Consider the following 27,268-nt stretch of genomic DNA (forward strand, 5'->3'; position numbering starts at 1 on the left):
CTGCCTCTTGCAGCACCACCTGAAACCACTGCTAAATCCTGAGATATGATCTGACTCTTCAATTTACATGCATGATAAAAATAAAACCCAAACAAAACAAAGTACTGCTATAGATGGGAGGAATCCCTGAATACTGCTGAGCTAGGGAATGGCATGATCAAATAAAATCTGATTCTGTGCTCAGTATTAATTGTTCTAGGAGACTGGAGATGGAGGATCCAGTTACTGAAGATATTCAGTTGTCCTAGCATGAGAGGCTAAGATCTTAATTAGAAGCAGGTGGGTATACTGGAAAATATTAAAGACTTGGTTCCTAGTGGAAAATCCATTTATTTCTGAGTAGAATTAGTGTTGAGCTGGCCCAATCATTCCTTGCCTGGCTCAGGGAAGAGTTATGATTAATGGGTAAGAACGAAAAAAAGATTCATATTCAATACGAGGAAAAATTTTCTAACAAGTAAGGATATTTAATAATGAAACAGGTTGTTTGGCAAGATAGTGAGCTTCTGGTCACTGAAAGCATTCAAGCAGAGAATGAATTTATGTGTTAATGATGTCATGGGTGGAATTCCTATCTTAAATGGGAAGATGGACTAGAAGACCACTAAGATTTTTTCAAACTTATGAGTTCCATGAAATAGGACCACAGATGATATATCAGGATCAAATACATTTTTTCAACATAGGAAAAAACCTAGCCATGCTTAAAAGGAGACCAAAGAGGCACTGAAGAGAGGAAGACTGGGATTGCTAGAGAAAGAGAGATTATACATTATTTAGTAGTTATATTACCTTTGCAATTTTTCCCATTTCATAGATGTCTGCTTTCTGATCTTCAATATCCATGAAAGCAGTTTCAATTTTGCTTAGAGTCTGTTCATGGTTACTGCAGGCATCTGGGAGTCCTTCAGGAAAGTAGAACCGTGGAATGTTTATGGACAATGGTGCATTCACAACATTATTCACATGAGGAACAGGGGAGAGAGGTCGGGGACTACTTGGAAAGGTGGCTGTAGGTGGAAGTGGTGTTCCAGGTTTCTTTTCTGGTTTATTTTGAATCTGGAAGGAGAATGTGATTATGAAACACAGAAATTCTAAACAGCATATACTTCTTGAAAGTCCTCACCAGTAACAAGAAGTTGGGCATAAATACAAGCAGCCACAATTAGAGACAGTAAGAGCTCACTCTACTGTAGAGGATGACAAGTGTGCTTCTAGGGAATGCCTATCCATACTAAATAATTAATTATCTGTCAATACCTGAATTTACACGGATTTATGCTTTTAAAATCCTACAGTACATTTCCCATCAATTATGTGCCAGATATTTAAGAGTAATGTTAGTTGACACATTAAGAATCTCAAGCTGTATTCTTAGTCTGTTGGAAAAGGAAATAATAAATCCTTTTTGAAGACTATTCTTCACCTTTCTTCATATTTCTACCTCTCCTTCAACAGGCAGACAGAATAAGTTCTTTCAAAATACATAAATCTAAAATGTATTGGTCGGGGGTATCCTTTTACCTTTTTCTCTCTAGTTTGACTTTGTCTAGGTAAAATCACTGCCAGTTCATGATGCAGAGAAAAGTCTTGTGAAGAAAATTAAAGCATTTTAGTTTCGGGATATCTTCCACCAGACTGATTTACTTGCCCCTTGGGGCATGCCATTTTTTTTCCATGATACACATTACTTTCATTTTTGGTAACCTCTAAGAGGCAAGGATCATGGTCATTAATTTCATCACGGCCAAACCCCATTCATAGCTTATTACCTCACTTATAGTTTATATCATTCCTTTTTCCAAAAAGGATTTGAGGTGTTATGCCATATGGAGACATGAGAAAGGAGAGAGCATAAAAGTGAGGTAGGGGAGGGAGGAGGGCAATGAGGAGATTAAGATTATCCATGATTTAGGGGAGGGGAGGTACACTAACATTCAGGTAGAGGACTACTTTACCAATGAGGACTAAATTTAGTTCTGAGCTTCCTAACAGAAAAAGCAAAAGAGATTCCATGAAGATTTTCAGAGTTTTAAGTTCTTCTCTTAATTTTGACCAAATTATCTATCAAGGCGCATGAGCATGGCATTGTGTTATATACTACATGAAGTATGAGAGATGGACATGACTGTTGACTACCATGAACACAAAATATTACTCAAATATTCATTTTCTTTAAATTGTGCTAATGCCATTCTTAAAATTTGAATAATGATTTATCTGAAGTAGTAGATCTGAATATCATATTTCCTTTTGACATATGGGCTCATAACATGATCTTTACATTCAGGATAAAAATCTTGGCTACCCTTGAAAAGCATGAGTATTAGAGGAAGATAAACTTCATTCACACAAATATGTGATTTAATCTGCTTTTGTCATACATGGCCCGTCTCAGGTTAATATCTGACACTAATACATAGAATGGAGTCTGCTCATACATTACTACTATTGGGGACATTAAAGTCCAGTTGGTCACACCAAGACTTTACTGCAGTATCAGAATGTCACCCCTATAAAGCAAAGTCAAGGAAGAAATGGCACAGAGAGAAGTGAGGCTCATGAAATATGAAAAGCTTAACAGAAAACAGTGATGCTTAGCTTCTGTGACCTCAGGAAAGTTACTTTACCTTTTAGAATTTTAGTAATAAAGCAGATTATAACCCCTACTTCTTAGAAGTTGTTGTGAAGATTACAGGAAATTACAGGAAGTAACATAGGTAAAAGGTCCAGAACAGTGCTAGGCATAGATATGTCCTTATTTAAGAAAATGAGTCATAAGGCCAAAGCATGAGATTCTCAAAAGATTAAACATAATTTAGCATGATCCTTCAGATTCAATAATAAATAAAATAATCATTTACATTTGTAAAACACTTTAAAGTTTACAAGCCACTTCTGATTTAACAAATTGATAATCTATTCTAAGTAAACATTTCTCTCTGCTTTAATGCTAAATCTGTAAATATTATTACACAGTCCCAGGAGTCAACAACAGTAGACACTGTTCCTAAACTTCTACAAGAAGGCATATAATTCTTCAGAGGGCTTTACATTTATATATAAATAGGTCATTTATATCACTGTCATTCCCTTTCTGTTATTCTATGCTCAAAGAGGTTTATGAGACTACAAGTATACAATCATGAAAATTCTTTTTTTCTTTCCCCAAAATGTTTCCCATGGTGTGACATCCTGGGAAGTTATAACCATAGGATTAAGACCACTGGTGCCACTGTGGATGAAGCCCAATTGTTTCGTGAGCACATGCTAGTGGAGAAGGTTTAGAACAAGACCTTCTATATTAACTCTACACTTTTACTTTGACAGAAATAAGTAACAGTTGAGAACAAACCCTGGCTACCTGTCACGGTTTTTATTTAAAGGGGAAATATTCAGTTATATAAGGTACCTTCTTCTCCTTACTGTACTTCTTAACATGAAGCAATTCACTGATTGGCAAGTATTTATCAATTCATAGGTTAATCCCATATTTAATAAAATTGATGTTAATATTTAAAAGGGAAAAGAAAAAATGCATTTATTTTGTACTTTTATGTGTTATCAATTTTCTTTCCACTGAATTAAATGAAAGACACATAATTTAGTTTAATAAAACTGACCCTTTATAAATATTATAGATTAAAAGACAGTAATGCGAAAGTTGTCAGATTTACTGGCAAGTTTAGCATCTGCTCATTTTGAATTAAACTGTATCATTCAAATTTAGAAACAGCATTAATATAGAACTAGCTAGGTAAAATATCTCAATTCTACATTTCAGTTTTAGCCTATAAACATAGTATCATTTAGATATCCTTACACTACTATGTCATTGTAGCATTTCCAATATTTGACCATTTTTGACTTTTTTTTTTTTTTAAAGCAACTTCATATGGTTCACTCAATTTGAAAGTACCCTGGATCAGAATAACTATAAAACTATGGTTTCTTGTTGGATTCTGGGTGACCATCACTTATATGACCCTTGATTTGTATTGTATTCAAGGTGAGGCAAGTTGTTTGGTAAAACACCGGCCTTATGGGTATAAGCAAGTAAGCATGGGTTCCACAAAGTTGTCATCACAGGCAGAAATGACTTACTATCACAGCGTGCTGAGGGAGGACAACCCAGAAATTAATTGCCATCCTTTGCTACCCACATATATTATAGCACACCCACACAACTGTCTATATATATAACTAGTTCTTCCTTCAAAAAAAAAAAAAAAGAGATAACCAGGACTGATACTTTAAAAACAATTCATTACAGATGTAAGTATGTTAATACAAACATAGTTTATCGATTCAAAGTGCCAACAAGAAATTCTAATTTCTCAAAGAGATTTCTATTAAAATTTGTAAACTGTAAAATATTTGTTAAGGTGTATTTATTGTCTCTAAAACTAGATTCCCTCTCTACAAGAGAAAAATGTGAGTACTGTACTTCAGGTCCAGAAGGTCTATTTTTAAACCTGTTGGAATCTCTCTACAAATAGCTTTCTGCAAATAGCTGAATAGAGGACACAGATTAATTCCTTGCTCTAATATCAAGTGAGCTGTAAAATTATTTGTAAGTTAGTTCACTGGGTGGTTTTATTAGTAATAAAAATAGTTTAAAAGAAACACCTAAGTTCCAAACCTGTGTCTGCTGAAATGACTTCAGCCGCTTCTTAAACCTTGATGGGAGAACAAAATCACAGCCCCTTGCCAGGAAAGCTAACTCTCCCCTTAAATCCGGGTCCCTTCGTAGAGATGTTTCCTTGATCATCATCTTTGAAAAGTGGATGTTTACTTAGCAACTGTCCAGCACACTTCTGAAGATAGTCAGATTTAATAAGTTGTCAATCTCGTCAGGTAGAAAGGTATTTTCTTCTTATCTCCAAAAGAAATTAAGTTCAAGCATTGTGCTCTCCCAGTCTCCAGGGACCACAATCCATGCTTGTACTGACATGCAGCTGGTTCCCAAATATAGCCAGTGGCTCCCAATACCTGCTCATAATTTTCAAGTTAGAAACACGCCTGCAATGGGCTTGTTGCTCCTTGTAGATAGCTTTGTGTCAAACTGACCTGCACATGTTGAGAATACAGAGCCTTCTGGGAAAGGAAGCAAGCACCCACTACTCTAGCACCAAAGTTAGAAACATTACAGTTGGACCTAAAAATAGCAACTTCTCAGATAATGCTAACTTCTTAAACTCAGAGTATATGAGGTGTCAATCCATGTAAATCAGTTTCTCCTCAAACTATTAGAAAAAGAACATGTAAAGCTTTTTTGGTTTTGCTATTTGGTATTTTTTGAAAAAAGAACAAGCTGCACTTCAAATTTGAATCTATAATTTTAAGAATAGTTTTTTATTTCTTATTTGAAGGGAAGCAAATATCCCAAACCCTCTAGGTATATCCAGTTAAAATATGGAGAAAAACAAACTTCCATCCTGAAATGTTAATACAGAAAGATCTGTTGGTCTTATATTTTAAAATTAGATCATTTTTTCCTGGCTTGTGTGTAGAAAACTATCTTAGTTATCTAATATACCTTTTTGGAAGTGATTCTGGATCTGGGCACATTTGAAATTTATTGTCAAAGTATTGGTTAAGAAAGTGGAACAACTGAAGGGCTCCTGGCTGGCTTGGTCAGTTAAACATCTGACTCTTGATTTTGACCCAGGTCATGATCTCATGGGTTCATGACTTGAGACCTCCATTGGGCTTTGTGCTGAAAGCGAGGAGCCTGTTTGGGATTCTCATTCTCTCTCTCTCTCCTCCCCACCCGACCCCCCCCCCCCCCAACCCCGGCTCCTTCTCTCTCTCAAAATAAAGAAATATACATTAAAAAAAAAGTGGGAGCGCCTGAGTGGCTCAGTCGGTTAAGCATCCGACTTCAGCTCAGGTCATGATCTTGCTGTTCAGGGGTTCAAGCCCCACACGGGGCTTTGTGCTGACAGCTTGGAGCCTGGAGCCTGCTTCGGAATCTGTGTCTCCCTCTCCCTCTGCCCCTCCCACGCTCACACTCTGTCTCTTCCTCTCTCTCATAAACATTAAAAAAATTTTTTTAAAAAGTAGAACAATTGGATGCCATAAGAAAGCAGCTTTAGATACATGTGAGTGAAACCTAGCTACGATAAAGGTACAAAAAATGATCAAATGGCAATGACATATGTCTTGAATTTGTGAGACATTCTTTTTCAAGGACCTTTAAAGAAATCGCAAATTTTTAAAATATTCTATTATTTTATTATATACTAAATATCTGCCTTAGTCATTTACAAATAAATCTTCAAATATCCTCTTCAATATTTATTTTCAATCACATTATTCAATCAATATTTACTTTCTATTTCTAGAAAATATAAACCAAATATCACCAAATAACCCCCTAAACCAAAAATAGCTCACAGAGCTCACAACTGTCTTCTCCTGAACTTTTGTCTAATTTAGTGGGAATTAAATTCTTTGGATTTCCACTGTTTCCTACAACTTACCTTTTTTCTTGATTTCCTTTCAAGACATTCTGACAATACTCGATAATGTGTACATTGGGCTTAAAAGTCTAAACCTGTGGTTTTCAAATTTTTTTCTTTCAAGCTGTGGGAATCCTCCACTCATACAAAATCATACATGAAAGCTTTCAATATATAGTATGGCTGACAGAAGATTACAACTGAAATCATTAGTCTAATGCTTTAACTTGGGCCCTTCCTTCTCCCCCCATTTCCTATCACTGGGCTTACATGTTAACTCTGAGCTCTCCAGTGTTCTCTGATTTTTTTTCCTATACTCTTATACTCTTGCCTAGAATGATCTTTTCCTTCATTATTTACCTCCAAATTAAAACATCAAAAAAAGTGTGTTGTGAATGGCACTAGGTCTTGGACTTATGATTTAACACTTTTTCAAATAACCACATCTTAAATTACATTCCCTCTGTTCTTCCCAGCAGCAATGTGTGGCCTTAGAGGGGTGGCTTTTCATCCCTTTCCTGAGAATGCTCCTCCTCAAATGATATATACTCTAACCACCCTTCAAAATCCAATTCAAATTTTACCTATTTCATGAAAGCTTCCCTGACTATGTAAGCCCTCTTACTACAATTCTCTTAATGAAATAGCGTTACCCTTAAATGACCTCCACTTAACCTTTTCTTTGGGTTAGTCAATGATCTCCATTTCTCCTTTATTATTATTATTTTTAATGTTTATTTTTGAGAGAGAGAAACAGAGCACAAGTGGGGGAGGGACAGAAAGAGAGACAGAGAGACAGAGACAGAGAATCCAAAGCAGGCTCCAGGCTCTAAACTGTCAGCACAGAGCCCAATGCAGGGCTCAAATTCAGGAACCATGAGATCATGACCTGAGCTGAAGTCAGACACTTAATCTACTGAGCCACCCAGGCGCCCCCATTTCTCCTTTAAAAGGAAGAACCCAACGCCTGGAACACACTGATTCATGGCTAACAGTTTCTGTTATGCTCTCATATATCTTATCGCAGTAGTTGAGTTGTATGCTTATTAAGAGTTGGTTGTGCTTGTACCCATTTGTTTATACTGGTTGTAATTTTTACAGTAATTATTCAATTCAATTACATGTTACATAAATTAATGAAATGTGACTGTGTAAAAAAAAAAGTTGTTTCTAAAATTCCTAAAATTGAAAATAAAACCTCTAAGTTGAACTGTTTTATAGATTCAGTAAAGGCAAACTATTACTAAAATTTTTTTGCTGTAAAATTAGGTGAAGGTGAGATAAAGAACAAAATCATTAAAATTGAGAAGGAGTCCATATTGGAATTGCTTCACTACTAACTTAAGTTCCTTCGTCACTTTAAAGAAGCTGAAGCTGAAAATCAATCAATAAATGTACTGAGTGTGATTTATTAAAGAAAGATGTCATGGAACTTCAACTTCCAATCATAACACTCAAAGAAAAGGCTTTGGCCCTCTATCAAAAGATGTGAATAAATTGTTTTGAGTTAAAAAAAATGTTTAATATATACATGCTTTATAGTACATACACATAAAATGTGTGATACTCTACTGAGTAACTATCAATCCCAATAATGTTCAAGTAAAAAGTGCTTCTATTGCAGTATTTTATAATCTGAGAATTATTTTCCAAAGAATGTAAACTCTTGAGGGTAAGGTCAATTTTATAGTCACTCAACAAATATTTTTCTAGCCATTTATTATATGCAGACACTTTGCTGGGTACTGAGAATATGGAGATAATAAATAAATGGTCTCTTCTTTTCCTTACCATACCTAGTACAATGCTGGTTTGGAGCAAAGGACAACAAATATTTTCATTTTATTCACTTCCCATAAATCTCTGAAGTTTCAAAGTCAGAACAGTGGTTAAAAGCCTGCTCTGCGACATTTTCTAAAAATTTCTTTAATTAAAAAAATTTTTTTTAAGTTTATTTATTTTAACAGACAGAGCAGAGGAGGGGCAGAGAGAGAGAGAAAGAATCCCAGGCAGGTTCCATGCTGTCAGTGCGGAGCCCGATGTGGGGCTTGAACTCACGAACCATGAGATCATGACCTGAGCTGAAACCAAGAGTTGGATGCTTAACCAACTGAGCCACCCAGGTACCTCTTGTTTTAAATTTTTTTAATGTTTCTTTACTTTTGAGAGAGAGAGACAGAGAATGAGCAAGGGAGGGGCAGAGAGAGAGGGAGACATAGAATACAAAGCAGGCTCCAGGGGCAGAGAGAGAGGGAGACATAGAATACAAAGCAGGCTCCAGGCACTGAACTGTCAGCACAGAGCCCCATGTGGGGCTCAAGCCCATGAACTGTGAGATCATGACCTAAGCCGAAGTTGGATGCTCAACCAACTGAGCCACCCAGGTGCCCCTTTGCTACACTCTTAAGTAAGAAAACATTTCTCCATATCTTTTGATGAAGTGAGCTCTCCTGTTTTTATTTACTCAACTGCTTTACAAAGAAATCAGAGGGAGAAAAGACCAGGCCCTTCAAAGGGCTTAGGAAAGAACTGGTCTGTATCAAGGAGTTATTGATGGAAAAAGACTATCATGAAGTATTTGTGTTTGTATGGAAGTATACGTGCTTGATCCTAGAAAGGATCTCAGAATGTGTTAGTCTTAAAACTTCTTAGTTTCGACAAGTATATAATCGAAAAACAGTTGCGAAGAACATGGTTTTTAGAGTGACCTCTTCTTTACTGGGAAATGATCAAGTATCAGGAATTTCACTACAAAACAAGGCTTATGATCTACTCTATCTTCTCTACCTTGATCATAGGAAAAGTACAATCCATGGGGCTGGGTGTTTCTGGGTGAGAGGTTTCCCTTGGAGGGACTAATCAGAATGAAGAAGAATAGAAAACTATTAATATGTAGTTTACAAATCCAGTTTGAAACCACAGCAAGGTTGGAACTGTGGGCAATTATAATGGAAAGAGTCAACTGTAATGGTCTTCCCAATGTCCTTCTGGAATAAATCAGGAGATCTTTTCTCCTGCCTTCTGCAACATATATGAAGTCCATCCGAACAAGATACCTAGCTAACAGTAGGTGTTTCCTAAACAGTTACCTGAATCTCTTCTTGACCTGTAGACTATTCATGAACATACCCTGTCTGAAGATAAAGGTTCGTCCTGACTGGACAATGTGCTCAACCTGGGTCTTCAAGGCCACTGTGTTAAGAAAGCTTGACCAGAGCATGAAAAAGACTCATACTCTCTTGTGGGGATGACTGGGATCCATCACTTGATACCTCAAAATCCAGCATCTAGGCTGGGGTTCCTTTCTTGCCTTTATATTTGTTCCCCCAGAGCAAACGTGATTGAGCACGGATGAAAATCTTTCTCAAGGAGAACCAGCTGGGGTGGGTTCCTGGCTACAGGGTTTTACAAGTTCCCTGGCAGGGTTAGATGGAAGAGGCTGGCCTCTGCTAACACCCTAAAAAGCAAAGGGTTTTTTTGTTTTGTTTTGTTTTAAAGAATAGCCTTCTAAGAAAAGCAAGAAAAGGTACTTCCTTACGATGTTCTGAAAGGACCTACAGCATTGAGAAGTCAGTCTTGAAAGAGCCTGTGCCCTCAAGGAAGGGGAGACTGGGAAGGACAGAGGAGAAAAAACTGTGTGTGACACCCAACACATTACATTTTTGTAGAATTCATTCTTTGACGCTTAATCTGAAACTCAGGATTGGTTTTCTAGAGCTTTCTGAATTCTAATTCCTGCCCTTCCCCTTTTAGTGAAGACAATAGTGGTATATAATATTAATTCTCTCTCTGGAAAGAATCAGCTCTAAGGGATGTTTAAAAAAAATGGGTGGATTAAACAGGACAGTGACAAATTTGAACAATTTCCTGAATAAGCAAATCACTTATTCTGACTTGTATAAAACTACTAAACAGTTAATACAGTGTGTTGTGCCAAAATAAGTCTAGTCTCTATTTTATAAACAAAGTTGTAAAGTCATTCACCAGCCTCAGCTGAACATGGCTATGAAGACTGAGATGATACCGTCAACCAAGAGTGAAGAAGGCCTGTGGGGTAAACCAGGCAGCAAAGCTGGGAAAATCTGAGTGACAGAAATACATAGCACAACAAGCCTGGGAAGTAAGCTCAGTTGTGCTGAGTAATAGAATAAGGTTGAGAAATACAGCAGAGTCACTGTGAAGTGACACCAAAGATTCTGCTCAGAAGATACTATAGGAAAAAAAAAAGTTACATATTAAAGAGAAAGTTTTGCTTCATCAGGAGGGTACTTCTGATTCAAAAAAGGAAGCTAGCTGACTGTTTTGAAAAATTTTAAAATACTAAGTCAAAAGACTTTTTTTCTCTGTCCACACAAAAACTTGTACATAAATGTTCACAGCAGAGTTATTCATAATAGCCAAAAAAGTGGAAAACAACCTAAATGTTCATTAGCTGATGAAGGAATAACAAAATGTGGTATACTCATACCATGGAATATTATTTAACCATTAAAAGGAATGAAGCATTGACACATGCTACATGATGAACCTTGAAAACATAATACTAAGTGAAAAAGCCAGATACAAAAGACCATGCATATAGCGTAAGATTCCATTTACATGAAATGTCCAGAATAGACAAATCAAGAGAGACGCAAAGTAGATTAGTGGCTGTCAGGGGCTGAGGGGAGGAGGGAATGAGGACTAACTACTAATGAATACAGGTTTTTGGGGGGTGATGAAAATGTTCTGGAATTAGTGCTGATGGTTGCACAGTCTTGCTGAATATATTAAAACCTACTGAATTATGCACTTTAAAAGGGTGAATTTTATACTATGTGAATTATATCTTGAAAAAAGACTTCCTCAACTTGGCTCTAATTAGCAGAGTAGTTAAAAGAGGTAATAACTTGGAATCATAGACTTTGTTTAAAATACCATTGCAAATAAACTTTAAAAGAAGAAATTGATTATAAGCTAATTAGTTAATTACTCTTAATCTTAAATTTTTATGTCCTTCTCCTTTAGGCTCTAACTTGGTGATTTCTCTTGTTTAATAGCTTGTTTCGTGTTAGTAATGTTATTTTATCTTAAAGAATGGACACTAAAGTGGGGAAAGAAGGTTGGTGGCAGTATCTATGGCATCTTTGCTACTGGCCTGATCCTTGAGCCTTAACTTTATAGGATGCAGCAAACTAGGAGATCTAGTAAGCATTTTGTGTCTTCTTTCAGTTGACTCCAAATGACAGGAACATATTTCATGACTAATAACAGAAAGAACCTACAAATCTAATATTCTGCCTCTTGGTATTCCTAATACTTGGGGGCAGATGTTCTTCTAGGATCTGGGGCAAGGAGAGATAATTAAGAGTCTAAAATTATTAGGCATAATAATTCTTGGATCACTAGAATTTCTAGTTCCTAGAGTTCTCTGTCCTCCTTCGTCTGCTTTTCTTCTTTCCCTCTTTCAGGAATTACTTCAATTAGATTGCTTATTATAGAGCACAAGAATTCATTTTAGCCTGTATTAGAAAACTGAAGTTAGAAGGAATAGAAGGTCTGCAATCCACTGACACTACCATGTTACCTGTCAATGAACACAGAGTGACAGAACTATAAAATACCTTGCCCCAGTGTCTTTGGGGTGTGTGTGTGTGTGTGTGAGAGAGAGTGGGGTGGAGTAGGGGGAGACTTCTCAGTAATTTTGGGTGAAGGCTGAATTCGCACATGTCAAATGAGAAGGCTATCACTGATGGTCAAAACTCTAGTGATGAGTATTATATTGCAAATATAACAGCTGATGGAGCTGTGCTTCTTGGATGCCACAGTGCCTTTTAGATGTCTTGTTTTAAAGATGGGAGAATTGCAGCATGTTTATCTGCTTATGGGAAGACCTAGTAAAGGGGAAAAATTGATGAATGCAGGAGGGAAAAAAAAGGACCAATCAAGGAGGAGAGTCCCTCAGTTAATAGGAGAGAATGGACCTATAGCACAAGTACAGAGGTTGGTCTTACATAGGTGCTCAGATCATTCACGTATAGTAACAGAAAGAAAGGGAGAGAGTATATGGGTACTGATATGGCTAGGTAGCTGGCTAAAGTTCTCCCCTCTGATTGCTTCAGTTTTCTTAGTAAAATAGCAAATAAGGTCATTAACTAAGGGCAAGAATGGAAGAAGAGATGTTCAAAAAGAGAGAAGGTATGAGTCATTTACGGAGTGGTAAAGTGAGGGATTAGGGAGCTGTAGTAGGACTGCTAGACAGTACTAAAGGCCTCTTGGAGGTTTGTGGCCATGAATTTAATGCAAAGACCACTCGGTTTTATTGTGTGATTTTTCTCAAGCCAAGGTTAGCTGCACAAATAAAAGCTCAAAATAGAGAACACAACTTAACCCAAGCTGTAGTTTCCCAGGTGAGTACCATGAAATGAGGGTAAGGCAAAGAAGTAGACAGTATATTCAGCAGAGTGATTTTAATGATGAACTATGGCAGTAGCTCTCAAACAAGATCATGCACCAGAATTACCTGAAGGGCTTGTTAAACCACAATTGTTGGGCCCATCCTCAGAGTTTCAATTTAGGGCTGGGACCTGAAAATCTGCATTTCCATCAGATTTGATGTGATGCTGATGCTTTTTGATGGGAGTCATTCTTTTTAAACCACTGACATAAACACAGAAGCAGAGAATGAGTAGGTGAAGGACAGGACAAGCTCACTGGAGAGATCAAGGAACTGAAAAGCTTGTGTGTATTGGATGCTTTATCTACTGAAAACTCACAACGATTGCAGCAAAAATAGTATTGCAAAGTGTCATAGAGCCAAGACAGAAAATCTTCAAGAAATAAGGGAAATGTCCTAGGAGTAGAAGATGACTGCAATCAGGAGGGGGGTGGGGGGTGAGTCTGATGACATTAGTTCAAAGTTGGAGGGGATAGTTTCAGGGAGTTAGAAAAAAGAATAGTCCAGAAGCAGCAATAAAAGGCAAGAACATTCACTGCCCCTCCAGACCCAATGGAGGGGTGGTGAAATGGGAAAGAAAAAATACCAACATTTCACATGGCTATCCTTGGGGAGAGATGGATGTCAGTTAAAACAAGGAGGTAAAGGGAATGTTTAGAAAGAGTTTGATGGCATAAGAGATTCTGCCAGTGAATGAGTTCAAGAGGGAATGGGGAAAAGATTTCATGAGCTGGGAGGGTTGGACATGGACTGAGAAAAGAGGGTGTACAAGAAGAGAGTGAGGAGGAGAGTGACAATCTGGATTCCTGGACTTCTTCTGGTAACTGGTGTAAACAGGGATGAAGAGCCTATCAGATTAGCCCTGATGGTCTTAGAGAGGAGTGAAGCTGTTGAGTGTTGGGCAGACCTGTGAGGGATGCATGAGGGCTTAACAGGAGCAAGCTGAGTCCTGGAAGCTCCTTTTCACTCCTGCCAAGGGTGGTGTGGAGGTTGTGGAGGGACGACACTCATCAGGAGCGCCTGGATATCTGACTCTCAAATTTTACTAGAATTCTAGGGGAACACGCATAATTTGAAGCACGTTTACTCCCAACTTTTTTGTGTGCAAACATATTAATAAAAAGAGATCACACTGATACATCTGTCTTGCAATTTACCTTTTTTTTAAGTTCCAGCAGGGCTTGAACTCATGACCCTGAGATCAAGACCTGAGCTGAGATCAAGGGTTGGGATGCTTAACTGACTAAGCCACCCAGGTGCCCCTACAATTTACACATTTTTAATCATCTATTTTATCTTGACCATTTTTCTACATCAGTATATATGTATCTACCATTTTTTTTTTTTTTTTGATACAGGTGGGGACATATCCAAGACAGCTGATGTTGATTAGTTAGAAAAAATGGAGATTCAAGACAACCTGACCTCAAAAGCCACTAAAGGTGGAGTGGGAAATACAGGTTGAACTCATTCTGCAAATTCGTATTTGCCACTGGCCAGATCCCATTACTTTTATTAATCTATACTGTGATTAAATTAAATAGGAGGGAAGATGGTTTCCAACTGTATTGCTGAGTGTTTTTATTTCTTCTTAAAAAAATTTTTTTTAACGTTTATTCATTTTTGAGAGACAGAGCATGAGCGGGGAAGGGGCAGAGAGAGGGAGACACAGAATCTGAAGCAGGCTCCAGGCTCTGAGCTGTCAACACAGAGACTGATGCAGGGCTCGAACTCACCAACTGTGAGATCATGACCTGAGCCGAGTCGGACGCTCAACCGACTGAGCCACCCAAGCACCCCTGAGTGTTTTTATTTCTATCCAAACGCTGAACCAAAGAAAACCATTAGTACCTATAAAGCTAGGGGAGAAGACACATTTTCCCTCAACGATAGGACTGGTTAATCTCAATGGAGGCATGGATATCAACCTGGAAAGTAAAGAGAGGGAAGCATTTATTCTAAATGCTCCAGAATAAACTTTCAGTAAGGTTCCCAAAGTGAGCTTTGCTATATTTTTAAGTTTATTTTCATAATTATTATGCATTTAAATATATATACAAAATTACACAATATCTAAACTTTGAGAAAACCAAAATGTTAGATCATTACCCTAGCAAGGCCCTTTAATTCTTTCGGAACGATATCTCAGACACAAATTCCTGATCAGGGTCAGAAGAGAGCAGAGTTCTAGTAACAGCACAAATCCTGCCCAACTTTCTCTGACCTTCTTGGGCATCCCAACAAAAACGAAACAAACCAACAACAAAAAAACCCACTCGTACTGATAAACGAAATGGTCTGAAAAATTATTCCCCAACCTAAATTCAGGGAGAAGAAGACGGGAATGGGAAATAAGAATGGGAAAAGGACAATGAGACGTGTAAGTATTGCTTAAAGAGCAAGGATAAACTTTTGGAATTTAAACAGCTAGTATGGAGGTTCTACAATAGAGCCTGGTGGTGCAATGGTGAACAAGAAAGCACCCTCTCCTCAATATGCCTACAGTCTATAATCAAGAGATTTCTAACCTGCAGTAAAGGGAAATGGCCTATACTCTTATGGGATTTTCCCCTATTGCCAGGAAAGGTGATGGGACCTTTCCCAAAACACTACAGATTTTTAGGTGTTAAAAGCTAGAGAAATTAAAGAGGCCAGAGGCTGAATGAGATATTGAGCCTTGCTGAGGTACTGTCCTCGTGTCCTAGGACGATACTAGGACCTGACCTCAGGTCCTCTTGCATCCCTCCTTGGGAATCAAAGGACAGAGAAAGAGCTGGCATTCAGGCAAGTGGGCAGTGTCCTTTTGAGAAGGAGGCAAAGCAGGCAAGCAATAATTCAATTTGATTATTCATTCACTTATTTATTCATTCAACAAATAGTTATTTAATGCTACTATTTGCTAAATAAAGGCAAACAGAAGCTAGTGGCTCAAACACAAAAACCTGAGGGGGAATCACAAATCTCAAATCTCTCTGAAAATTCCTATTTTAATATTCAATTTTTATTAGGTGTACATTTGGGAGCTGGAGATCACATTTTTGGAGGCTGAAGTGGAAAAAGAGAAGGCAATGTATGAATTGTCAGATAGATTACTTGCTTAAATTCTGACTCTAAAACTCTGGAAAGCTGATAGGAAACAGGTCCCACCCTCTTACCCTTTATCTTATTAGTGTGGACTCTACTAACTGGGAATTCAAAATAATATAAGCAGACCAACCTGATATTTCCCTTCATACTCTCTCAGAAGGAAGTTTTGATAAACCAATTTTGGTCACCCTTGATCAAGATTAGGCTACTACAGAGCTTAGGTTTGACAGAAATAATGGCTTCATGATTTACCCATCTAGTCTTCCCTGAGACCAAATGCTTACATATGTAAGACAGATGGAAAGGATTAAGGTACGTTTTGATATCTTAGAATGGAATGGAATAGAATGGAACCGGTCTAAGTCACTATGAGAAATAAACCTCTAATCTTAGTATCATGGACACTGTAATACACCAAGAACTAGGTAAATTAGTAAGTAATTAAGTAAATTAGTTGAATAAGAGTAAGGTATTCATATCCAAATCCAATCTCCTCCAGGGAAACTTCCTTGAATTCCCCAAGTGGGATGTATCTCTCCCTACTGGGAGTTCCTATAGTACTTCATTTGTCTCTTATGTAATCTATTCTTTCTACTTTGCCTCACAGTAAATAGCTCACCTCCCCTATTAGATTGTGGGCTCCACAAAGGCTTGTCCTGTCTAATTCATTTTTATCTCCTACTGTGTGCTGTACATACTTATGCTATTTTTAGCATTTTAAAGTATTTTAGCAACCTCCATTTTGCATATCAATTCTGTATTAACTATGTTGAAATAAATTTATGGCCGAAGACAGAGCCACTCCTGTCTGGGTGCACGTAAGCAAACTAAAACTTAGATAACATATCCCTGTAAATGCTCTGTTTGACCAGAAACACAGTATATTCACACTGCCATTCCTCCAAAGCTAAGCCACCTCTGGGCCTCCTCACCCCAGACAAATTGACTATGTGGCCCCAGTCAATCAGATGTTTTCTACTTGCCTCTTCCTTGTTCTTTATTCTATAAAAAGCTTTTTGCCTTATGTCCCATTTTGCAGTTCTCCAAAAGGAGACTGTCCACTTCACAAAGTGTGTAAGTTTGTTTGTATTACCTAAATCATCTTCTTTAATAATTTTTTAACAGTTTTTGGTGACAAGGAATGAGATCTGAAGTTGACTGCTACCTGTCTATGGCACAAGTCATACTGGCAAGGCACCTGCTGAACTTTGAGTTTATGGTTTCTCTCATCATTACTGTGAGCTGGGGTAAGTCACTCAGATTTGAGCTCCACTCCCTTGTGTCCATCTCTCTGGTCCAAACAAACTTTATTTAAAAAGTATATAAGTTTATATTGTTTCTGGAAAGGTTTTGGGGTAGTTATATTAGGAGTCCACAATGGGTGGCAGCTGTTAGGGGACTCACAAAGCTTCGAGGCAAGTTCACAGCATAAGCTGCTGGGGGACTTGGGAAAATAAGAGAAGAAATTCTAACTGTTTTGATCATCAAAATAAAAATCTAAGTAGACACAAGTCAGACCATTAAAAGTCATCAGGGTGTCCACCAATATGAAGAGATCTTCTGGGGAAAGGAACACTCAATCTACTGCTAATGCGAATCTCAGAAACTAAACCCACAAAACTGGTGGGCACAGGGCAAGCACTTAAAACCTGTTAGAGCACCCATCACTTAACTCTAAGACTCTTGTGCTAGGAGAAGTTGGTCATGGCAAAGGTTAGATTGACATTAGGTCACCTGCCAACCTCAAGAAAACTGTGCAACAAGGTATACTGTAAAACACCAAAAAGTACCCAATCCAGCAGCACATCCCTCTTAGGTACTAATTTGGCACCAAGAGACCCAAGATTAGCGAAATAAATGGGATCCTCAAGTTTCAAAGAATTAAGCATGCAACCTTTCAACACACCTGCTTATTTTATGTCTAAGAACTGTGATCCTAGAAGCTGCAGGTATTTACAAAAATGGCAACATCTTACAAAGACAACCTAGAATTACACTGGCCATTATGGGAGGCATTCCAATTAGACAATCATTCATTTAAGAAGTTCACTTAAAAACAAGGGTTCTCAAATCAAACAAACAGAAGGGGATACCTATTTCAAGTGAGAGCCTCCAAAAGACTTCAGAATTCCAAAACAGCTCCACCGAAAGGTTCACTGCAAAAGGCTAACGAAAAATTAAAGACACGAGAAGTTCCTAAAGACTAGAATACTGAAGTAACTCCTACTGCTCCCCTCTGTCCTTTATTTGAAAACTTTCTGGTATTCCTGTGTCTGGATGGTCTTTGCACTCTGGAGAGAATATAAGAGGGTAAACAAAAGTCCCCCAAATCAGTGTCCTTAAAACTGCAATGGATCCAAGGCCAGAAACCTAAAACTTTGGGCCTCTCCCATTATATCCTTATAGGGATCCATCATGAAAACAGTGGCCCAGAAATTGATGTCTCATTTGCAATCAATGGGAATGGGAAAAAAGACAGTTTTCAGAGGTCTTGTCAAATTTTCCACACCAATTCAAATGCCCTCCATATCTGCTGCTGAAAGAGAATTCCCATATAGGCCCCTCCCAGAGTTAATGGGACTCTGAGGGATCCTCTGGTAAACTGCCACCAATTATTCCCTTAAGCCTCTAAGGGGAAACTAAAATTAAAGAAAAAACTTGCCAAATTCTAGTAGATACTAGGACTACACTCAACTTTAAACCCCATTTGCTCCTGAGCCTGCAGATAAGACAGATCTTAGGAAAACTGGCAGAAGCCAGCAAACGGTGAGAATTCTTACCATAGTCAGTTCTGGATCTCTGTAGTGCTCAGTCAAGAAAAGAAGGTCAAATTTTACTCTGTCCCCTCCTTTCTAAATGCATACCCTTGTGAATTTGGTTTTGGGGTATCCATTGGTTATTGATCCCTTCTCTCCCAGGGACAGCTATTTCCTTCTTGTCTTGTTGTCTTCAGAACTTGGCTTAGCTTTCTGCCTGCCTTGCACACAGAGGTTATCTGTTATTGTGTATGCAGGCAGGTCAATCGTCAGATTGGAAGCCCAATGAATGGCTGTAAAAAATATGGGTTGCACGCCATTTGTGGCTAGGGTCCTACCAACTGCTGCCAGCTCTTAGGGGGAACTGTCTTTCTTTTGGTTATCTTCGGAAGTGGCTCTGGATCTTGGGAGGGTACTATCTTTTGCACCCTCTCGGGGATGTGTCTTGCATCCAAGGGGTTGTTTAGTACAGCCAGAAATATTTACTGTTTGTCCCAGATGAAACCTGATAAGATATTTGAAAAAAATTTTTAAGTAGTTCTATGGTCAGAAGTTGGCCAAATTGAGGGGCACCTGGGTGGCTTGGTCAAGTGTCTGACTTCAGCTCAGGTCATGATCTCGTGGTGTGGGAGTTTGACTCCCACATCGGGCTCTGTCAGCACAGAGCCTGGAGCACGCTTCAGATTCTGTGTCTCCCTCTCTCTCTACCCCTGCCCCTCCCCTGCGCGCGCGTGCTCTCTCTCTCTCTCTCTCTCTCTCTCTCTCTCTCTCAAAAATGAACATTTAAAAAAAAAAAAAAAAAAAGAGGCTGGCCAAATTGGAAGCTGATATTTAGAGCCAGATAGAACTTTTTCTTTAGATCTTCTCCCCTAGGCTAAATGAAACTATGTATCCGGAGGGGAAGGAAAACATTCCAAAGAGGAAAAGAGCTCTAAATCTAGAACACAGAAATCTTTTGATTTGTAGCTTAGTTGAAGATGTCCCTAATACAAAGTAGCAAAATGATGATAACATAGTTGGATGGGTAGGTCAACACATTAACATCACCTGGGTTACAACCTGCTTCCTTTAAAGATTGAAGAAGGCAACTGTCCTACAAATGAAATCTTTTTAACAACAGAGAAAGTCCACCTATCTTTTTTTTTTTTTTAATTTTAAATGTTTTTATTTAATTTTGAGAGCAAGCAAGCGAGCAAGTGGGGAAGGGGCAGAGAGAAAGGGAGACACAGAATCTGAAGCAGGCTCCAGGCTCAGAGCTGTCAGCACAGAGCCCAATGTGGGGCTCTACCCCATGAACCATGAGATCATGGCCTGAGCTGAAGTGGGATGCTCAACCAACTGAGCCACCCAGGTGCCCCTCTTTTTTTTTTTTTTTTAAACCAATCTTCAAACCTCCCATATTCATCTCAAAAGGCTTGAGTGTACTGTAAAAATTCTGGCCTTAGGAACCAGAAGTCCTTCTTGTAGGAACTTGCATTCTTTTTCTGTGCCTTTGAAATGTATATGTTCTACCTGGTCTTCTCTAGGAGCCAAGGTAACTCTTAACAGAAGAAAAGAAAAGAAAAAAAGAGGAAGGGCTACTTAGAAACTAGGTGGATGAAAAATCTTAAAAGTCTTCTCCATAAATATTAGTAAGCTATCTGTGCAGAAAACCTTAAAACTTATCCCTTCTGCCAGAAACGCAATTGGATCCAATTGTTCTTTTATAAACTAGTGAGTTTTGCATTATCATCCCTGTCTCATGGCTAAAATTTTAAAGCAAAACCTGTAAGATCTCTATTTGCGTCTATTTGTATGTTTTGCATGTCTATGGTTATATGTTATGGATGGTTGATATTTTTCTACCTCCAGATAGTACTGCCAAAATTAATTTGTAAAGAAGCTCTACTGGCTTAAAATTTTTTAAGTGTTTATATGAATCAAGTATATATTCTCAGAAATACAGAAACTAACCCAAATGTTTTTCAAGTTCACATAATCCAGGATAATCTCTGGGGAGAAAAACTAATTTAAGTTTGTTGGTTTAACTGAAACAGGCTTGTCTTTAGGACTATTAATATTAAATATAATGCAGACATACAACTTTTATTCTTCTAAGTTTACTAAAAGTCAAAAGAGCTCATGTTATCTCTGTTGCAGAATCTGTCAGCAAGAAAGACAATTTAAGATGATGGTTAAATGTTTAATGCCTCATTAACGTGTCATGTAATCTTAACATAATTGTTAAGAACAAGTAAGCTAAACAGATGTAAGCAAAAGTTTATAAATGGACTTTTCAGCAACAATTATGCTCTATAGTATGCCTACTTAAAAACAGTGTCCAAAATATTTTTGGTAACTTGAAACCTTAAAATTATACTGAATTAAGTTAAATTATGGCTATTCATTGAATATGGAGATCATTTCCAAGTAAGATAAATTAATGAAACATCAATTACTGAACACAAGTTTATCTACTTTTGGCTTCCTTTTACACAGTAACTAAAATAATTGGGTTTGTTAGTAAACACATTTTGTGCCACACTGAAATTTTACTAGGAGGAAGCATATACTTCTAGAAATTATGAAATGTTTTTATAAATTTGCTAGTCCATAGTCCATTACTGCTTGCTTCTTTTCACTAGCAATTAAGGGTTCTAAAGGTTAAGAATTTTAATTAATATACACAATGAGAACTACTGAAATATAAGGGTAAAAGAAAAACAATTGTATATTAAAAAATGGTAAGGAAAGTAGAACGTGTTTTTTTAGATAGGGTATGAAGGACATGAATTTTTGTTTTTTGCTTTTTTGGCAAGAGAAAAAAAGTAATTTTGTTCAAAAGTAAAATAACTGTTCCAGAATAAGAAAAAAAAAAAAAATAGGACAAAATCTGAATGGATATAAAAAAAAAAGTCATGGAAAGTGTGTGGAAAGGAATCCTGAGAAAAGAACTTTACATGTGGTTAAGCTGGCTAAGATTGGAATGGATTTATTTAAGTTAAAAAGGTGAGTTTAAAAAAAAAAAAGTTTTAATATCTTTGATGCACTGATACAAATTAGATTTTGGTTTTCTCTCTGTTAAAAGAACAAAGTGTTTTCTTAGATTAATAGTCTGCTCTTAATTAAAAAAAAAATTGTAAACAAGGGTTTTTCTTTCCTTTTTAAGTAATCTACCTTGTCAGCAAAGATTTTTTGTCTTACCAAAATAATTTACTATGTTTCACACTGTCTTTATCAGGTCTTTGATTACTTAAGAAAACCCAATCTTCTTGATATTAAAAGGGCCAAGTTTTGTTCACAACTGTGTAACCTTATGTAATTATCTTTAATTTTTTCTATTGTCACTTTGCTTAAATAGACAAGTATTATTTCATAATGAACTGTGATCTTATTTATTTTAATGTTCAAACCTTATGACATTTTGAAAACTTTCCAAAATCAAATTCTAAATGGGAGTTTTTTTTGTTTTGTTTTGTTTTAACCTCAAAATGACTGTAAAATTTGCCAAAGGCCCTGGAAAATCTAAAGGGACTTGTCTCTTACCTTGTAAAAAAGAGATGTTAAATTAATTGGGTTTATTTGGTATGTTAAATCACACAGGAAACATTTTCAAATGTGGTAATAATAAACCTTCTTAGGTTGTATTTGTATGGTTGCATGCTATTAATATAAGTGTTCTAGATTTTATTAAATTCCTAAAAATCTGATATGTCCTGGTATAATATTACCAGTCATAATTCCAGTTACCTTAGAATGTTGTATGTCACAGAAATAATCAAATTTCCTGGTCAATTCTAGTATAAAGGATTCTCATCAGATCTTTAATCATGGGCATTTTTAAGTCTTTTGTAATTTATGGATAGTTATTGTTTTACTCTGACGCTTTTGCAAAGGTGAGATTCATGGAAAGGGCCTTACCAAGTACTCTCAACCACCAACACCACTGCCAAATTACAAGGTATCAAACCTTGGGTGCCTACTTCACAACTGAGGAAAAATCTACCCAACAGCTGGTCCTATGCAAATGCCAGAGACCTCAAAATCCAACTGACTAGGAAATAGCTGACATGGAGTTAGACTGCTTCCTCCCAAGACATCAGATCAAGAATGTTTCTTCCTTCTCTCTTTGATCATCTTTTGCCTAAATCTCACGAGGGTATTTGTGATTCTTTGCCCAACCTTTTCCTTTTCTAAACCTGAAAAGATAATGCCATGTTCACGTATTTCAGGCCACTGCTAAGTGGTAATCCAACCTCCACCCACCTGCTGAATTTGCAAAGATGCTGGTGATCCTGTAGTTCTCTCTGTCCATTACAGTTTGCTCCCTGATTTCCAGTGCCTCAGTTTTTCTGAAACAAGCTCACTGGATAAACATTTCTGGGGAAGTGGAGACACAGTTACACAAAATACATAAACAGGTTAACTGGCTTAAAGAAGTATCTCCACTTTGGGGATCATTTCTTGACTCATTTGATATTAGCTGGTTTGCATTATGGGTACCCTGGCTCATTCGTGCTGTCCAAACCATGGGATTGTTTTGTTGCTAATTATTATTATTACTATATTACATTCATATATTATTATAATAATTATCTCCCTAATATGCTGCATATTCTCCAAAGTTTAAATACATGTGGAGAGCCACTGACCAGCTGACAGATGGTCTCTCTCAGACTGGAATGACAAAAGAGAACAGAAGAACATAACCAGCTCCTAGAATAAAAGCCTGACATCATCACTTGTGAAAACTACATGGAGACCTGAAGAGGCAATGGTAACTCAGAGTCATGCTAAGACTGATATTTTTGATGAAACCTCTAGAATGGTCAAGAGGATGATCAAATGGAGGACTTTGGAAATAAATTTATAAGCCCAAGATGGAGCTGTTCCTGCCAGGAATGCCACCTGGCAAAGCAAAACTTAGATAACTCGTGCCCTGTAAAAGCTCTACCTGACCAGAAATGTAGTATACGCACACAGCCAATTCTTCAACACCAAGCCAACTGTGGGCCTTCTCAACCTAGACAAGGTTGACTGTGTGGCCCTCGCCAATCAGATGTTTTCCATTTGGCTCTTGTTCTTTATTTCCCTATAACATCCTCTTTTTTTTTAATTAAAAAAATTTTTTTTGAATGTTTATTTATTTTTGAGAGACAGAGCATGAGCAGGGGTGGGGCAGAGAGAGAGGGAGACAGAATCAGAAGCAGGCTCCAGGCTCTGAGGTGTCAGCATAGAGCCCGATGCGGGGCTCAAACTCATGAGGTCATGAGATCATGACCGAGCCAAAGATGCTTAACCTACTGAGCCTCCCAGGCACCCTGATCTTCATTATTGAAATAGGTCCAGCTAACGTTCACGCTTGCAATTCTTTGATGGTAGTTTTACTCTTTACTCTTGAAATTAATAAAGTTATTTCTTAAAAACACTGAAATTTTTAATTTGTACTTTTTTAGTAATTCACACAGTTTTCCCCACAATTAGTTGAAATTTGTAAGGTTTCACTAGACTTAAATATTATAGTGGAGTTTTAAAAAAAATTCTTCCTCTTTCACTGATGAATCCTGCCTCATTCCCTCCATTCTTTTAATTGAGGCAAACAATGATAGAAATTTTTTCCTGGATTTTTTTTTTTTTTTACTAAAATTAAGTAAAGATAATTTTCAAGGGAGACTAGGTTTTATTATTTTAACTTGTGAATAACCGCTAACAGGCTATTGCTCCATACAGCTAAAAACAGACCCAAGATGACTGTAATAACATCTGCTGGTGGTAATAAAACACAGAATTAAGGTATCATTTATTATGTGAATTACCAAAGCAGTACAGTTTCTAAGTGTTTTTTAAAAAATTATATTACCTTCTATGTCAAAACATGTCCTCAGTAATTCACTAATCCAAAATAATGAAACCCTCTGAGAGCTCAGGCACATCCCCCTTTCCTTCCTCTATAGGGTGTTCTGTTATTCTTGTTCAACTCATTTTTAGGCCCATCTTCACACCTCAGCTATTCTAGAACCTACAGGGTTGTTTCCTGTCAGTTAAAGGCTTTGTGAAGAAAGCATGTATTAAACCTTCATTTGCCAGTCAATGATATCAATAATTTAACAGTGAGAAAGAGATGAAAAGGAAACTGTTTTAAGTGGGAAAAGTCAGAGACGGATCATGACTAGGGAGGAAAGGGGAGAAACGCTATGTAGACCAAAACACACGATGAGAACACATGATGAAGAATTTTGAAACTCTGGGCTTATTTTGCTATTTCTACTGGTATACTATCTGACTATCATTGATAATTAGTTTTTGTTAATGGTATTTAATGATGTTTTCAAGATTTCCAATGCCTTTAACAAAATATCACATCAAGAATGGTCTGATATGGTGGAAACAGTATCTCTTAAATTTTCATGTATATATTAAATGTGAATATCTGGGGATCTTGTTAAAATACATATTGATTCACTAAAAAAGAAATCTTTTGATCAAATAATATCTAGATGAGGAGTCAGCAAACTTTTTCTATGAATGTCCAGATAGTAGACATTTCAAGCTTTAAGGTCTCTAACTACTTAACTTAGTAGGTGGAGGAGAAAAGCAGTCAGATCATCTGTAAACAAATGGGTGTGGCTGTGTTCCAATAAAACTATTTACAAACATAGGCCGTAGGTCAGATTTAGCCCTTGGACCACAGATTGCTGACTCCTGATCTAGACCAGTATCTAGATACCTCTTTATCAATCCCTCAGTATCATATTAGTATTTTCTATTTGATTATCTCTCCCAATACAGGTTTGAATTAGATTTCTGGACAAAAAAATACTTGGACAATAAATACTGCTTCCTCTTGAGAAATTATTTTGAAACACATGTTAAAATACTAATGACCTATAATATCATCAAGTCAATCTTTCTTCTCAGGGATAGTCACCAATGCACCTCCTATATGCCCCATTACATAAAGCTTTTAATTGAAATGTTTTGAATTGGTAAATTTTTGCTGTCAAAAGTTAAAAAAAAAATAAGAGCGTAATTTAACATTTTTTACTCTTAAAAAAAAAAAGTTTTATTCTTTAAAAAAATACCGTGGGACTCCTCTACTTAAAAGCCTTCTTGGGGCATTGGGTGGCTCAATCAGTTAGGCAACTAACTCTCGATTTTGGCCCAGGTCACGATCATGGTTCGTGAGACTGAGACCCATGTCTAAATATCCACTGCACTCTCAGCGGGGAGCCTGCTTGGAATTCTCTCTCCCCCTCTCTCTGCCCCTCCCCTGCTTGTACTCTCTCACAAAACAAATAAACATTTAAAAAAAAGCCTTCTTGGAGTGGCTCTGGGTGGCTCACTCAGTTGAGCATCCGACTTCAGCTCAGGTCATGATCTCACACTCCGTGAGTTCGAGCCCCACGTCGGGCTCTGTGCTGACAGCTCAGAGCCTGGAGCCTGCTTCAGATTCTGTGTCTCCCCCTCTCTCTGCCCCTCCCCTGCTCATGCTCTGTCTCTGTCTCAAAAATAAATTAAAAAAAAAAACATTAAAAAAAAACATAACAAAAACAAAAGCCTTCTTTAGCTCCCCACTCTAAGAGTTTAGCATAGCACATAGGTCATTCATAAGTTGGCCCCAACCTACCTCACTGATTTTATTTCCTATTACTGTTTGTTCATGCTCTTCAAGAATAAAAAACATGACAAATAACACTGTAAAAACTTACAGGAGATAAAACACTAACTTCAGGGTAGTGGTTATTTCTGGAACGGGATGTGGAAACTAGGGAGGGGACCTCTAGGATTTCAACTATATCTGGGATGATTTTTGTTTTAAACAATGATGATGATAATAATGCAAATATTAATAAACAAAGATCTGAAGCAAATATGATAAAATGTTAAGATTTGACAAAGTAAGTGATAATAAGGAGTGTTTTTTCTATCATTCACTATACTTTTCTATTTGTTTAAAATAGGCACTGACAGGGGCGCCTGGGTGGCTCAGTTGAGCGTCCGACTTCGGCTCAGAGTGTGATCTAGCGGCTCCTGGGTTCGAGCCCTGCATCAGGCTCTGTGCTGACAGCTCAAAGCCTGGAACCTGCTTTGGATTCTGTGCCTCCCTCTCTCTCTGCCCCTCCCCTGCTCTCGCTTTCTCTCTCTCCCTCTCAAAAATAAACATTAAATTAAAATAAATAAAATGAAATAAAATAAAATAAAATAGGCATTGACAACATACACTCTTGTGGGCCAAATTTGGCCCACTCCCTGTCTTTTAAGGCTTAGGGCTAAGAACAGTTTTACATTATTAAAGGGTTGTTTAAAAAAAACAAAGAAGTCTAAGTGACAGAAGCCTTGTGACCTACAAAGCCTTAGATATTTACATCTGACCCTTTGTAGAAAATATTTACCAACCCTGGTTTAAAATAATTCATAAGAGCCACCTGGGTGGCTCAGTTGGTTGAGCATCCGACTCTTGATTTCAGCTGGGATCATGATCCTGAGTTTGAACCCTGCATCAGGCTCTGTGCTGAGCATGGAGCCTGCTTAGGATTCTCTCTAAA

The 27,268-nt window shown here is 37.4% G+C and overlaps 1 protein-coding gene across 4 annotated transcripts in view; it reads right to left on the reverse strand.

Moving 5' to 3' along the window:
* Positions 1-27,268, reverse strand: part of PPP2R3A (protein phosphatase 2 regulatory subunit B''alpha) — a 211,850-nt gene that overhangs the window by 133,928 nt on the left and 50,654 nt on the right. For all 4 annotated transcript variants that reach the window (XM_042955652.1, XM_042955653.1, XM_042955655.1 and 1 more), the window contains exon 4: positions 793-1,059. In XM_042955652.1, coding sequence (XP_042811586.1) covers positions 793-1,059 — 267 coding nt within the window. The remainder of the gene's footprint in view (positions 1-792; positions 1,060-27,268) is intronic.

Source organism: Panthera leo, chromosome C2, assembly GCF_018350215.1.
Source record: "Panthera leo isolate Ple1 chromosome C2, P.leo_Ple1_pat1.1, whole genome shotgun sequence".
In the NCBI taxonomy this organism is placed as follows: domain Eukaryota; kingdom Metazoa; phylum Chordata; class Mammalia; order Carnivora; family Felidae; genus Panthera; species Panthera leo.